We start from the raw sequence: 16,625 nt of genomic DNA on the forward strand, positions 1-16,625 counted from the left end.
GCATAAGAAGGGTTAGAGGCGACAGCATTGAGCAACAACCGAAAGAGAATGGCTGCCAATGTCTGTATTTTGCAGCTATTGCTCTTCATGATAAGTGGGATTAGGCCACAATGATTCTTTCACTAAATGGGCATTGGGGGTCAAATAAAAATTTAAAAAATGGCACAAACAGTGGTCCTGTTGAGGGGGGGGGGTGCAATCTGAAGTGAAAACAAACAGACTGTATGGCACAACCTGGACTGAAATTCATACTGCAAAATCAGTAGGATGCCTTATTTGTGATTAAAAAGAATGAAGGCATTGCTCGGCTGAGGTATATTATATTGCACCCCATGACTTGGTACCAGAATGCTCTTGATGCAGAGCACTTGAAATGTAGCGTGTCCACATACATTTGTAATGTATTCAATTATTGACCTCAGTATAGAACAAAATTATTTAATTCTTAGTTTACTTCCGAGCAGCTAGATTTCCTTATAGATGTGAATATATTCTTTTCTTTTTTTTTTTTTTAAACAGAACAAAAACACACCTTCATTCAAAATTTAAAAAGCATACCTGACTCTTAAGGGAGCTTCAAAATAAAATAATAACCAGTCCATGATTTAGTCATATTTCACCTCATCTTTTTGTTTTGTGATGGTACTCTGTCATCTTCTGTTTCCTCCAGGGAATGGGTTGTGGTCATTTATAGAAGACAAATACCTTTCTGTGTAAAACACAGTGTCAGCTGTCTTCAAATGAGCATAATATTGAATTCAATCTTAGATTTATTTACAGACACTATATCAAGTATTGCTGTGCATAATTATTTTCAAGTTAGAACTGGACCACAAATTACTGCTTGGTCAAGGCATATCTTGACTTAGCAATATTTGGAAAATTCTAGATATACGATTTTCACAAGTGCCACATACATACCTGAAGCACAATGTGATTAAAAGCAACAAGGGTTACTGGGAAGGCTTTCTTTATTTATATATAAGATTACAGCTCTGTTGACAGTTATTACTGGCATTAGTGACATGACTCTTGGAACTAAAAGAGATATAATGAAAACTGGGGGTCAGGGAGCAATGCTAAATGGGCACAATTTAGTAGTTGTGCAGTACATCCCCACGGCAAATTCAAGCAAAAAGGTAGGTCTTATTTATATAAATACAGATTTAACACAATCCTCTATTATTGAACATTCCTGGCTTTTAGAAATATTGAAAACAGAAAGTTCTAAAAACAATAAAAAATATTTCAAGTTGTATAAAAATAACATTAAAAAACAAAACAATACAAAACATTAACCAATGATATTCCATGTATGCCCCATGGACGAGATCCAGCCTTAAGGGCCTGACCCACTTGGGCGACCTAATCCGCGAGTTCTGGCGAGTTTGCCCTCGATTCATACTCACAGCATGGTCAACACGAGGTCGTAGGTCTTTGCATCTCTCCTTCATGCTCGAGAGTGGTCTCCGTGTACTCGAGACCTCAGGTAGGTCGCGCCGGTTTTTTCAACATGTTAAAAAATGCCCACGAGTAAAAAATGGTCGCCATGGAAAAAAATCAATACTTTTTTTACGTAGGTTTAGTCGTAGTAGGTCGTCATGTTATTCGTAGGTAATCGAAGGTAGTCAACGGTGATCGAAGGTAGTCAAAGGTGGTCGTAGATAGTCTTCATCATAGTCGAAGGGAGGTCGAAGGAGATCAAAGGAGGTCATCTCCACTCTCCACTATTCGGTGTCCAATTTTCCTGAAGTTAGACGTAGCTAGTCGAAGCTAGTCTTCAACATAGTCGAAGGAGGTCTTCAACATGTCATTTATTCAAACTCTCCTAAACTCTTCTAAACTCGCCAATTAGGTCGCCCAAGTGGGACAGCCCCTTTAGGCCTACGCCTGCCAGGCTTAAACAAGGCCTGAGGAGCAGATTAACCATGAGATCAGACACCAGAGATTGTTGTCTACTCTTGTTTGAGATAGAGATATGTCCCAGAACTTGAAATCCATTATGGATGGACAGTTAAATTTCCATTTCCACTCTCACTCTGACCATTCTGTAGCTTGTTCACCATTTCAACTTACACCCTATGTAAACGTGAGGAGCAGCACTTCATCGACTGCCCAAGTACATTTGAGCTTTCATGACTCATTATCAAATTCAACAATTTTCGGAAACTTGCTTTCTCTGTTTGTGGCAGAATTACACAGTCCTATTCTAGGTTATATCCATTTGTAAAATTTACTCAGTTTATTACTTTCCCCTGACATTACCCAATCTCTGAACTTAACTATAGCTGTGATCTTCATTTCACAGTGTGTACATGCCCCTATGTTAGTCTTTCCCCTCTCTAATATCTCTCATGAATCTATCAATGAGGTTCTTTCAGCACAGCTTATCACCAATATAACCTTTGTCCTCCCTATTTCTCCCATCTTTTCTACAATGAACTCAAAGTTTGGTGGAACAACAGATTCACATGGATAGGTCATTGATTAACAGACTCAAAAAATTCTCACAAATGGTGATCGGTATATGGAACGAGTTACCAGATGAGGTATATGTCAGAAGAAACTACAGATGCTGGTTTACACTGAAGATAGACACAAAAAACTGGAGTAACTCAGCAGGACAGGCAGCATCTCTGGAGAGAAGGAATGGTTGATGTTTCGGGTCGAGACCCTTCTTCAGACTGGTAGATGAGGTATTTGAGGCAGGGATTATCCCAACATTTAAGAAACAGTTAGTCAGGTACATGGATAGGAAAGGTTTGTAGAGATATGGCCAAACACAGGCAGATGGGACTGGTGTAGCTGGGACATGTTGGCCGGTGTGGGCAAGTTGAGCCGAAGGGCCTTTTTCCACATTGCATCACTATGACTCTAAAACAGAGAATGAGAGCTGTTCTCAACTGTCAATAAATGAATCTTTGTCAGTTTGACCAACAATTAAAGGTGGGCGAACGCTTCAGGAAGACGATATGACACAAAGCTGGGTTGCAGTGTGAACTGTGAGGAGGATGCTATGAGAATGTGGGGTAACTTGGACAGGTTGGGTGAGTGGGCAGATGCATGGCAGATGCAGTTTAATGTGGATAAATGTGAGGTTATCCACTTTGGTAGCAAAAATAGGAAGGCAGATTATTATCTAAATGGTGTCAAGTTGGGAAAAGTGGAAGTACCACGGGATCTGGGGGTCCTTGTTCATCAGTCAATAAAAATAAGTATGCAGGTACAGCAGGCAGTGAAGAAAGCGAATGGCATGTTGGCCTTCATAACAATAGGGGTTGAGTATAGGAGCAAAGAGGTCCTTCTGCAGTTGTATAGGGCCCTAGTGAGACCACACCTGGAGTATTGTGTGCAGTTTTGGTCTCCTAATTTGAGGAAGGACATTCTTACTACTCAGGGAGTGGGTAGGTTTACAAGGTTAATTCCCGGGGTGGCGGGACTGTCATATGCTGAGAGAATGGAGCAGCTGGGCTTGTATACTCTGGAGTTTAGAAGAATGAGAGGGAATCTTATTGACACATATAAGATTATTAAGGGTTTTGGCAAGCTGGAGGCAGGAAACATCCTCCCAATGTTGGGGGAGTCCAGAACCAGGGGCTACAGTTTAAGAATAAGGGGTAAGCCATTTAGAACGGAGATGAGGAAACACTTCTTCACACAGAGAGTTGTGAGTCTGTGGAATTCTCTGCCTCAGAGGGCGGTTCTCTGGATACTTTCAAGAGAGAGCTAGATAGGGCTCTTAAAGATAGCAGAGTCAGAGGATATAGCGAGAAGGCAGTAACGGGGTACTGATTAGGGATGATCAGCTATGATCACATTGAATGGCGGTGTTGGCTCGAAGGGCCGAATGGCCTACTCCTGCGCCTATTGTAGAAACAAAGAAACATAGAAAATAGGCGCAGGAGTAGGCCATACGGCCCTTCGAGCCTGCACCGCCATTCAATATGATCATATATGATCATGGCTGATCATGTCTATTGAGACAGTCAACACCTGGTGGAAGGAACACATCAAAGACCTCAACCTGTGTACTTGACATGTACAACCTTGATTCCATCACACGTCAAGAAGGCCAAATCCAAAACAATAATAAGACCCTGGAAGCAGATTGTTTTCTTGAAGAAACTCTTAAACTTGGCAGTGAAAAACTTCACTCATGGTTTAAGATGATCACAAATGGAATACACAGTGAGAAAGAGAACGTTATTTACTTTGATAGGAAGGAAACAGGCAAGCAAACATGGGCGCATAAACCAATCTGTGTGCCATGTTCATTAAATGTTGAAAACATACATGCTGGTACATCAAGAAATGGCATTTTCGCCTTTTTTGGCAAAAGGCTGCCACAAAAGGTAAGATAATTGTGTTGTAATTACGCATGGTTCTTCTGACCATGTATGGAGTAATGTGTGCGGCTTTGATCTCAAATCATAAGGAAGGATATAGATGATGAAGGCCCTGGAGATGGATGCCTGGGATAAGGGGGTTATCATTAATATATATGTTAATGAAAGGATTGGGGATGTACAAAGATTTGGGGAGGAGAGTCAATCTATCCCACGACAGAAGTGGGAGGAGTTGTACAGTTTGACAGCGACTGGGAAGAAGGATCTCCTGTGGCATTCTGTACTACATCTCAGTGGAACCAGTCTGTGCTGAAGGTACTCCTCAGGTTGACTAGTGTGTCATGAAGGGGGCGAGCTGTATGTCGAAGATGCTCCACAGTTTGAGGAGCATCCTCCCCTCCAAGATCACCTCCCATGAATCCAACTCCGCCCCCAGGACGGAGCCAGCCTTCCTGATGAGTGTTTTAATACTGTTGGCATCCGCGGCCTTCGCCCTGCTGGCCCTGCACACGACACCAAAGAAGATGGCACTGGGTACCACCGATTGGTAGAACATCTGCAGCATCTTATTGCAGACATTGAAGGAATGGAGCCTTCTCAAAAAGTACAGCTGGCTTTATCTCTTTGCGTACAGGGCCTCAGTGTACCTGGACCAGTCCGGTTTACTGTCCAGGTACACTCCAAGGTATTTGTACTCCTTGGTAAACTGCACATCCACGCTAATGATAGAGACAGAGGGCAGGGGTGTCCCCCTCCTTGTAAAGTCCACCAGTAACTCCTTAGTCTTGTTGGTGTGAGTCTGCAGGTGATTCAGCCCACACCACTCAACAAAGTCATTGTCTATGTAATATCGCCTCACTCACCAAACTACATCAAAAGATGGTGTGATTAAAAATGAGGAGTTCCAAGTACAGTACCACACAATTGTAAATCAACAATGACATCTCCAAATGTCTGAAAGTTTTCAATCTTTATCTGTGATCATCCCAATCCTGAAACATGTAAATCTACTGAATATACACAATCTTGGCAATATTCATTTTATAATTACTGTCTTCTTAATAATCACATGAATAATAAATGGAATTGCACATGAGCATATCTTTGCTTTTCCTTTAATCAAAGCAAAGTTTTCCAGCCTTACTTGTTGTATGTTTTTTTCCTTGTCCATTCCTTGAGTCTTTAACTTCTCCTTCCAAACTGGAAGTAACCTTTCCACCTGCTTTTCATATTCCATCTGTGAAAAGGTGTAACGCATAGGAGTTAATATTGTTTTCATCTCATGGTTACCAAAGTAATTCATAGTCATTTATAGCATCAGATGATTATTATAGCTGGACTATTGACACTGGAAGCACCTCTGAGTGAGATCTTGCCCATGTGGTTCAGAAATACCATGTCTGCAGCTGTATGAATGTTGCAACTGGGCAGTGACTTTGGTAACAGCATGTAATAGCAAAATAAGTTTTCCGACTTCTCTTATAAACTGAAACCTCTATCCTGATAGAACAGTGTGAATGCCATGAGTAGGGGAGCACAGTGGCTCAGCGGTAGAGTTGCTGCCATACAGCTCCAGAGACCGGGTTCCATCCTGACTACGGGTGCTGTCTGTACGGAGTTTGTACGTTCTTCCTGTGACCACGTGGGTTTTCTCCGAGTGCTCCGGTTTCTTCCCACACTCCAAAGACGTGCAGGTTTGTAGGTTAATTGGCGTCGGTAAAATTGCAAGTGTGTAGAGTAATGCTAGTGTACGGGGATCGCGTGCTCGGTGTGGACCTGGTAGGCTGAATGGCCTGTTTCCATGCTGTCCCTCTAATATCTAATTGAACAAAAGATAGCAGGGGCAGGATTAAGCTACCTGGTCACCCAATTGGTAGAACCTGCCAGTCAATGTGATAAGGTCTAATCTACTCTGGCCTCAGCAAGTAAACAGAAAAATGAGCAGTAAATAATTGCCTCTCATCAAAAGCCAACTCCTGCTTCTATCCTAAAATGGTATCCAAGACATTGCAAAATTTTACATTACAATACATTTATCAACTGCTAATGCAGTTGTCACAGAAATCAAAGATTGCAGATGCAGAAAATCAGAAATAAAAAACCTAACAGGCATGAAGTATTTAGAGGGGAAAGATGGTTACTCAGATTTCTAGAGAAAGGATAGGATGGCAAAAAATGCCATGAAATACAATAGACAATAGGTGCAGAAGTAGGGCATTTGGCCCTTCGAGCCAGTCCCGCCATTCAATGTGATCATGGCTGATCATCCACAATCAGTACCCCGTTCCTGCCTTCTCCCCATATCCCTTAACTCCGCTATCCCTAAGAGCTCTATCTAAATACCTTAGCAAGTAAGATTAAGATGAATCCCAAGACATCACAGAATGTTATGGCACAGAAACAGGCCCTTGCTCCACATGGGCCGCCTAGTTTAATCTCACTGCCCTCCTAACATTTAATATTCCTCAATTCTATTACATTTAGAAACTGAGTGTCAACAAGCAATTTTGACAACATCAATCCATTTAAACTATTTTCTGAAGATACATTTCCTAATCTAGATGACACTTCACTCCACAGGTTGTCTACTTATGTGGCAGACTGCTATCTTCTGTGGTGACATAGGGCTCATTGAAACATTCAAAATGGAAGGCAATATATTAAAAGTTTAGCAAATCCGATCAGAGTTGTTATAGGATATTTTTCAGAGAATTACATATGTCTTTTGAGAGTTCCACCTTCCTATTTTTCATAGCTTAAATTATGATAAATATTTATATTCTTCCTTAAGAAAATAATGGACATAGTCCTGCTTTTCTTCATAGTTAACAGGCTACTAACTAAATTATATTCACAAATATTACATTTCAAAACAATATGATTGCATATTTTCATTCGAAAGTTGCAAACTCTCCATCTTTCCTCAACCAATCCCCAATCCTGAGTGATGAGGTGCATGGTAGTACAATTAGTAGAGCTGTGGCTCCAGTCACAGTCCCAGTGCAAACCTGACCTTGGGTGAGGTTTGCATGTTCCCCCAGGGATTGCATGGATTTTCTCTGGATCGTGAGGTTTCCTCTCACATCCCAAAGACCATGCAAGTTAGTTGGATGGTTGGCCCTGTAAATTGCTCTTGGTGTGCAAGAAAGTGGTGGAATTGACGGAAATATGAGGAGAATATTAGTGGGAGAATAACTCTTTGAGCTGGCATGGACTTGACAGGCCAAATGGCCTTCTCTATCAATAGGAAATACAAAATATAAAACCTGGCACATGTTTAGTTGTGAAAAGAAACAAGAGTGAAATAATAGTAGATAAATAATAGAAATAAAAATGTACACCATGTTTGAGGGTGGGGAGAAAGAAACAGTGCAAACAATAGCTGATTAAATTGTATTTGTGATATTATTTGCCAATTTAACAAGTCTGACAAGTCGGTTTGTTCTTTTGGACTAATAACATGCTATATATGGAGTAAAGCAAATGAGCAGATCCACGACAATACATTTGTCTCAGATTCTGAAAATTTAGGGACTGAGTCCATTATTCGGTTCCAAATAATAGTGCAGACATAATTAGTACAAATGCTGAAGATAATTGAAAATCAATTAACTGCTGGTGAACTTTAATTAGTAATTTTGCTTTTTGAAGCAAACATTACAGATCATATACCATGTCAATTATTCAAGTTAAAAATGTTATTGTAACGCCAATGATTTCAGAGGAAATTGCACTGTTACACTAAATATATTGACCTCTACATTCAACAAAGCAGCACTCTAATAAAAAACAATATATGACTACAGTTTTCATAAGTAGCACCAATAAAATGGCAAATTAATTGTTGTATCCTTTAGAATGAAAAAACACACATCTGATGTTCTGAGTGACCTCAAAATTGTCCTTCTATCACTTACATTTGTTTCACTTTTACAGAAGATTGTTCTTTCGGTATAAATGGTTTAACAATGAGAGAATGCTACTGCAGATATGCAAATCCAATATCACTTGATGTATGCTGGTAGTCAATACTTTGCACCGGATGCTGAGCTAGAGGTATTCTGCTGCTGTACTTTAAAAGTTTGTGATTGTCATGCACAGGTAATAAATGTATTCATTAAAAAGATTCCTTAAAAGCAAAGATAGACACAAAAAGCTGGAGTAACTCTGTAATTTCCTGTAAAGGATTATTAAAGGTTATTCAATTCAATAACTCAGCGGGACAGGCAGCATCTCTGGAGAGAAGGAATGGGAGATGTTTCGGGTCAAGACCCTTCTTTCTTAAAGGCAATCTGGCCTTGTGGATACAGGTCCTCCCCAGGTTATGAACAAAAAGCCTATGAGCACCCCATGCAAATGAACGAGCATTGGGAGACCGGTAGGACAGATTAGCTGGCATCTTCTACAGGATGGGAACGAGGCATTTCTGCATGCCTTCTCCCCTTTCCATCACTGGTGACACGCCCGCCGCCCCCAACGAATCACAACAATCAGAGAGACACAAGGTACTGCAAATGTTGGAATCTTGAGCAAAACACAAAGTGCTGGAGTAACTCAGTGGGTCAGGCAGCATCTCTGAATGGAATGGATAGACAACCTTTCAGGTTGGGACCCTTCTTCAGACTAATTATAGTAGGGGGGAGAAAGCTGGCAAAGTGGTGGGGGCTGGACAAGGCCTGGCAAGTGATAGGTCAGGGGTTGGGTCTAGCCAAGCAGAGCTGGGAGCGCAGTGCAGACACATTCACAAAGTCACTGGGGCCAGCTGGTGGCCGCTCCGCTCTCTGCGCCTGGTCACTCTCCAGTTACAGTTATTTCTGTTGTCCTCCCGCACACACTGTTTTTCAGTTATTTCTGACTTAGAAATAATTCGGAATAAGAATACCTCAGGAAAGTAACCCTGTCATAACCTGGGAAGTGCTTATATATATTTGAAGAGAAAAAACAATAGAAGTTTTTGATCCTAATAACTATCCAGTGACTTAAGTTCCTATATGATATCAAATAAAGATAGTACTGACCCATGATGACCTGCAAGTTAAAATGATACTGATACCACACAATGCACAGGTCTTGTGCTAAAATAAGGCCTATAGAGCCATAGCCATTCAGTAAGAGACGAGAGAAATTTGGCATAAATTCCATTTTGATCAAATTTGGCATAAATTCCATTTAGATTCCATATAATCATACTAATTACAATTTCTGCTTCCAAAAAAGAAGCAAGATTATTTCAATAGGTAGTCACAGTTCTTATCCTATGAAGGATTTGTTTCCATTATTTAATAGGTTGAACAGACTATGTCACTGCACTAACCTTTACATAGGTCAAAATATAATTCAGTGGTGTAATTAAGTGGTGAATGTTGCAATTTTCCTTGACCATCTATTCATATTTTTTGATGATCTCAGTAAATAGCTTGCCATTTGAATAAAATAAAAATGTCCAAAAATTTTATTTAGGTAGAAAAGGTCTTCGATCTCCTTGCAACTTCTGGTGTTAGTGCATAAAATACATCATGGTGGAACTTTCAACATCAAATAAAAATACAAAGTATTGCACTTAATATTTAATAACATTCTAATTTAAATACTTTAGAAAGAAGAACTTAAACCAAGCATCTGTAAATGTACACAAAAGGGAAGATTTAATTTACAAGATGCAAGAGCATTTAACTCTGGGCATGTTTATAACACTGCAGCAGGTCACTTGGGGAGTTATAGCATGGAATGGATCAGAGGAATGGATCAGTTTGGTCATGGAGATTAGGAAGGTGGTATCAGGAAACAGATGTCAGGTAACTTGGGAGGAAATAATTCTGGCTGGATAAAAGTTCTTAGGAATGCGAATGTATTGGAGACCATGGAAGGGAGGGGGTTGGGGAGGTTTGCACTAGGAGACCAGCAGGGAGCCAACAAGTAACCAACAAATTGGTGGTCATATTTATGCCTTGGAACTTGAAGCTCTTGAACATCTCCACTTCAGCACCATCGATGCTGATAGTGGCATGTACACCACCTTGGTTTTTGCCGTCAAAAACTAGCTCATTCGTCTTGCTGTAAATTAAGGAAGAGGTTGTTGTCTTGACACCATGTTACGAAGCACACATTCTCCTTACCTTACTTGTCATTGTTCGAGATCCAGCCCACCAAAGTGGAGCCATCTGTACACTTGCAGATGGAATTAAAGCAGAATTTGGCTGCAGTCGTGAGAGTTTAGAAACTGCAGTAAGGGGCTGAAAATACATCCCTGTGAAGCACTGGTGTTGCGAAATATAATGGAGAATGTTTAGTCGCCTATCCTAACTGATTATAGTTTATGGGTCAGGAGTCGAGGATCCAGCTGCAGAGGGGGGCACTGACTCCTGAGTGCCGGAGTTTGGATGAGTTTAGTTGGAATCATGGTGTTGAAGGCAGAGCTATTGTCAATACATAGGAGTTTGACATAGTGTGTCCTTGTTATCTTGATGTTTCAATCATAATGCAGTGAACTATCCATATATTGTTTACTGAGATGCATCTATTTTCTCACTTGCAAAGGTAAACTAATGATAAAAACACCAAACATCATAACTATTAAGTAATTTTAAATTTAGAATTATCTGTTCAATTAGAGTTTTCCAATGTCGACCTAACTCATTCAATCCATTCTCCACTCATAATAATACAATCTCTTGTGTCTCCATTTTATAGTTCTTTACAATGCTGCATGTGTTTTTTATTGAAATAACTCATCTTAAGAGCTGTTTTATCAAGCTACAGGTATTTTAGGTGAGGAGCAAAATATGAGACTTAAGTTTAAACTCTTCTATAATGCTAAAGATATGAACAAATAGAGTTGGGATGTGAAATTCGGCTCAAGGCACTGTCTTATAATCACAATTAGGCATTCTTTTTGCCTGTCGCGTAATTAAATACTTAATATTCTAAAAATGTCAACCTACTGAATAGTAAACTATTGGGTTAGCAATTGGCAATCTTCTACCTTCATTTGTTTCCATGTGTCTGAGCTTGCTGTCAATGCTGTGACCTGAGCTTGAAAACTCTCAAAATCGTTCAGCAATTGTTGGTTGCGAAGTTGGGCTGTTCTCTCCCGTTCACGCACTTCATTTAAATAACTTTTTAATCTGGCACTGCTTCGCCTTGAAATAAGAACATGGAGAAATGCATTAGCAAATAGACCACAAAGTAAAAGAATGCCAACTTTTGCTTCCCTCTCTGTTTCCCATCTGCTGCCTGAGAACTAGATGATCATTGGTGTAACATTGGAAAAACATTTCGATGCTCCACTGGGCGCTGACATTTTCTATATGTCAGAAATAACAACATTTATAATACTGGACTTCCTTAGAAAAATTAACAAGTAGATAAATCCACTAGAAATAATGTTTATTAAAATAAAATTAGTTAAAAATAAACAACTGGAGTAACTCAGCGAGTCAAGGCAATATCTGTGGAGGCAATGGGTCAGAGCACATTTCAGGTCAGACCCTTCCTTCTTCAGGCTGGTCAAATAGTATCTTGACAAATGCCCAAGCTGAAGTAAGGTCCCGACTTGAAATGTCATCTGGTCATTTCCATCACGGATGCTGCCTGACCCATTGAGTTCCTCCAGCCTTTTGTTTTTGCTCAAGGTTCAATTTACAGTCTCCTGTGTCTCTAAACATGTAAGAGCTGCTGTGGACATCTCCTCCTAAATTCAGGATCACAGGAATAAGCATTTATAGTAAAATCATGAAACCACAAAACACTGACAGCCAAGAAGAATGCAGGAAAGAAAGACCAAGCCAGAGAGGTTAAGTTTTAAAATTCTGAGCCATTTGATCACAAGCTATTGGAAACCTGGAGTTGTTTAACAACCAAGAGATTAAGACATTAAATGAGATACAGAGATAATATATTTTTACACCTTAAGTGGAGAAGAGAACCAGATATACTGTATCAGCTTTATTTGACCATCTGAGATTTTAAAAATGGTTTTGACACTATTTGACTTATTTCTGAGCAAACCTTTAGTATATATTAACGGTAGGTATGCAGTTCTATTTTAGTTGGGAAAGAAGCAGCATTCTGATGCTTCTAAAGTGGATGTTATTACTGTCCAGATCCAAACCTCTTGACATCAGATTAGGAAGGGATTGATGCTGGCTGGTCTAATCTCTCTCTTTGGTCCCAGGGGAAAGATGTGTGTCATGGCTGGACTCACCAAGAACACATTCACAGAACTTCATCCTGATGGGTTTCACTGGCATATGCATTCCCAGACACTAAATGGGCAATATCACCTACAATATGCTCTGTTATTGATGCTATTGCTTTAATACTCCTGCATATTAATAATGGTAAGACAAACAAAACTAACTGATCTTAATAACTATGATATCTGTTTAAATTATTGTCACTCTCCTAAGATGAATCTTACAGTGGGAGCGAAAGCATGGAACAATGCAAATTTTGACTAAAGCTGGGAGGTGGAAGCTGTTCTAATGGATAATGTAGGAAGTCTGTCTCTGTGCAGCCGTAAGGCCATGGTTGACCAATACAATCACAATAGGTGCCAAACCTGTGGGACAAACCAAGGACGAGTCATCTTATAGGAGATGTGATAGCTCTGCATTTGGTATAAAACTACACAAAAACAATATCGCCCAATTAATTTTAACAGGACTTATATTCACAATTAATGTTAATTAATGATCCAAAAGGATATACAATGGTAATAGTACAATACAATCCTTTACTTACATCCACTGATCTGACTTGCTGCATGCCAAAAGGTTCTTTTCCAACTCCAGTCTTTTACATTCGCTATATTAAAAAAAAGGAAATTCACCATTAGTTAAAGCATTGGACATCAGAGAATAAGATTAAGGGACTTTCAAACTAATGCAAGGCTCATTATTAGCAAGGAAGTATGGGAATAGCAAAGCAGTTTTCATTGTAGGGACATAATAATTACAAATGCTGAAATACATAAAATACACAAATAATACATTTCACAAATCTGAAAATAATATGCATTTATTGCCAGCAGAATTGCTTTGATTTTGCACCTATCACCTTAAAGCTATGCCCTATAGTATCTGATATTTCCCTCATGAGAAAAATATTCACATTATCTACCCTTTGTTTTTCATAATCTTATCTAGTTCTATCAGATCGCCCCCCCCCCAACATCCGCCATTCCAGAGAAAGCAATCCAAGTCTGTCCGACATCTCCCCGTACCTACTACTCCCAGTAGCTAATGCCCCCTAAACCAGGCAACATTCTGATAAACCTCCTCTGCACCCTTTCCAAAGCCTCCCATCCTTCCTGAATTGGGGCGACCAGACTGCACACAATACTGCAAATGTAGTCTAACTAAAGTTATATAAAACTACAACACGACTTCTTGACTCTCTGTCTTGACCAAAGTCCTGTCCCTGCCAGATGCTTTCTTTACCACCCAATCTACTTGTGATGCCACTTTTAGGGAGTTATGGACTTGGATCCCAAGATCCCTTTGTATATTAATGCTGTTAAAGGTCTTGCCATTAATGGTCTATTCTCCCCTTGCATTCAATCTCCCGAAGTGCAACACCTCATTCTGTAGCTGATCTATATCTCATTGTATACTTTGATAGCCTTCTTCACAATCCACAACCCCAACAACTTTGAAAACAAATATTTCAAAAATGGTGCTCAGCAATTAATATATTACTGCAAATACATTGCAATACGAAAGACAAGGATGACATCAGTTTTGACAATTTGGTTCTTTGAGATCACCACTTGGCCAAATTTGATATTCTTTGTAGTCATCTTTAAATAATTATTCTGAACATTTTAAAGCAAAAAAATAAATATTCAGTGCTTTCAAGTGAAGGGCTGGTGCACAATGATTTTTCATATCATGTTTGAATTAACTCTAAAGTGAAGTATTGAAACAAACTCCTCCCAAATAGTCTGACTCCTTCATAAACTAGTGCCAGATAAGGGCAGGATTCTAGACAGTCTGCACCTGCATCATTAAGGGTCTGTCCCACTATGCGAGTTCACCCAAGGGCTCTCCCAAGATTAAAAAAAAAATCAAACTCGTGGTACCTCATCACGAGTATTTTTTTTACTCTTGGAAATTTTTCACACTGTTGAAAAAACAGCACGAGTTTTGGCGTTTCCCTGCCGTTAGCATTACGAGCGCTACGAGACATCCATGAGCTCCGACGTACCCGCTACGTACATTCTACCACGAGTTTGATTTTTTTTTTAAACTCGGGAGAGCTCTTGGGTAAACTCGCATCGTGGGACAGGGCCATAACTATATAATCAGGACAGTCTGCTACTTCAACATCACTGCTATCGTGGGAATGCTTGCTTAGAAACAGCAATCGTATTGCAACTTATTGTAAGAAAAAAATGTGCCAAGGTTCTTCAAAGGAACATTGTTTAACAAAACCTGCCACAAGCCATAAAATAATTAGGAAATGGGAATCCAAAGTAGATTTTAAGCAACTTCTTACTGGAGAAAGGTAAAGTGGCAAAAAGATTTAGATGGACTGGAATTCATGGGCTAGGCTTGGGCCACAAAGATAAGGCAACATAAATCGGTAATGTGCAGGAATTGGTTACACGCAGTGCAGTGATTTCAAAGGCCTGTAAGACTGGACAAGGTTATAGGCATAAGATGTATAAGTCTATGGATTAAATTAAGCAAAAACATAGAAGTTTTGAATTCAAGGCGTTGCTAAATAAGCTTAAGTCAGCTCGGAGATGAACAGAACAATGTGTATTAGGATACAATAGTGCTATTTTGAAAAGCTGCAATTTCATCAGGATTTGACTTGCATTGTTCCACATAGTGTACAATGACTAAGAAGAAATATCTTAATAAGACTGCAACAATAAAAAATTCCTTGTAGCCACATACAAAATCTTGAAAAGGATAATACACAACTTCAAAGACCAGCCAGGTAAGGTGCAAGGTAAAATCATATAATGTGAGTTGGTATAAATAAAGTTGTTGAATAGGTGAAATAGCCCCAGATTTTACATTATACATGAAAGCAGCAAATTCTATTGCCTACATCTTATTCCTTCAATGCATATGTTGTAAATTGGATTTGTTGTTTTAATATTCCACAAATGGGTTACATTTATAAATTGAGAGAACTGATTTCTACATTTACAAAGAAAAGGGGATTTTATTATTCTATACTGCATAGTACTGCAATAGTACTGCAATGCATTTACTCTTTCCAACCGTGGATTGTATATGCAATGGCTTCAGTGCTGTCAATTAAGCATCATTAACATGTCATCCTCGGTCCAGAGGGACTGCCTTCGATCAATGTGTACTGTTGTCATGAAAACAAATTAACGTGTCCTGAATACATTAATCACTTACTGCAGGGAGAGAAAAATAAAGGTTTTTGAATGGAATTAAAAATAAATAGTTCTATTGTGACCTCTATGATGGTATCAATTTTAACCAACATTTTTTAATCAGCAGCCTTCGGCAGACGCATTTGAGATTGATGGAATTGATTACCAGTGTGCAAGACAAGAGTCCTTGGCGTCATGGAAAAGCAATCTACTGACTACAGCATTGGTACAAATTGCACTGTTTCTTTCCTTTTCCTTTCATTTAAACAGTGAGGTAGATCTAGAACTAAGGTAAGAAATTAGTGTACAGGTGATTGCTGGTCGGCACAAGTTTCCACACGGTATCTCTAAACTAAATTCTGCAATGGCACAACTTATAGCTACAAGAACGAAGGATGCAATATGATCAGTACCTTTTCGACCACTTGCTGGCAAGGACTTCATGTAATGGTTTGCACTCTGCAGCAGGGACCCCATTATATTGGCAGATCTCCCTCACTGCCAGAGAGTAATACACAGCTCCTCATCAAGCCTGTTCGCTGGCTTATTTAATAGTGTCACCACATTCACATAGCAGTTCAAATCAGGATCAAAGTGGTATGCTTGTAAACCATTGACATTGGGATTGATGAGTTAAAATCAAAGTGCTGGAGAAAGAAGAGTCCCAACATGAAACGTCATCTCTCTATTCCGTCCATAGATGCTGCCTGACCCAGAGTTCCTTCAGTATTTTGTATTTCACTCATGATTGCAGCATCTGCAGTCTCTTGTGTCGCCATTGGGATTGATCACTGGACAACATATCTCTGCATCCCGCCTTTTTATTCCACCACAGATGTTTACTTCCTGTTGTGCTAATTAAAGACAATTTCCCTTTTTTCGTTAATCGGAGTTGGACTAAGTATCATTGCCAAAAAGGA

At 39.5% G+C, this 16,625-nt stretch overlaps 1 protein-coding gene across 4 annotated transcripts in view; it reads right to left on the reverse strand.

Annotated features, from left to right (window-relative positions):
* The window catches only part of kiz (kizuna centrosomal protein), a 122,118-nt gene that overhangs the window by 91,704 nt on the left and 13,789 nt on the right, over window positions 1-16,625 (reverse strand). For all 4 annotated transcript variants that reach the window (XM_055638983.1, XM_055638982.1, XM_055638981.1 and 1 more), the window contains exons 2-4: window positions 13,089-13,151; window positions 11,329-11,485; window positions 5,491-5,583 (exon numbers count right to left, since the gene is read on the reverse strand). In XM_055638983.1, the coding sequence (XP_055494958.1) occupies window positions 5,491-5,583; window positions 11,329-11,485; window positions 13,089-13,151 (313 nt within the window). The remainder of the gene's footprint in view (window positions 1-5,490; window positions 5,584-11,328; window positions 11,486-13,088; window positions 13,152-16,625) is intronic.

This window comes from Leucoraja erinacea, chromosome 8, assembly GCF_028641065.1.
Source record: "Leucoraja erinacea ecotype New England chromosome 8, Leri_hhj_1, whole genome shotgun sequence".
Lineage (NCBI taxonomy): Eukaryota > Metazoa > Chordata > Chondrichthyes > Rajiformes > Rajidae > Leucoraja > Leucoraja erinaceus.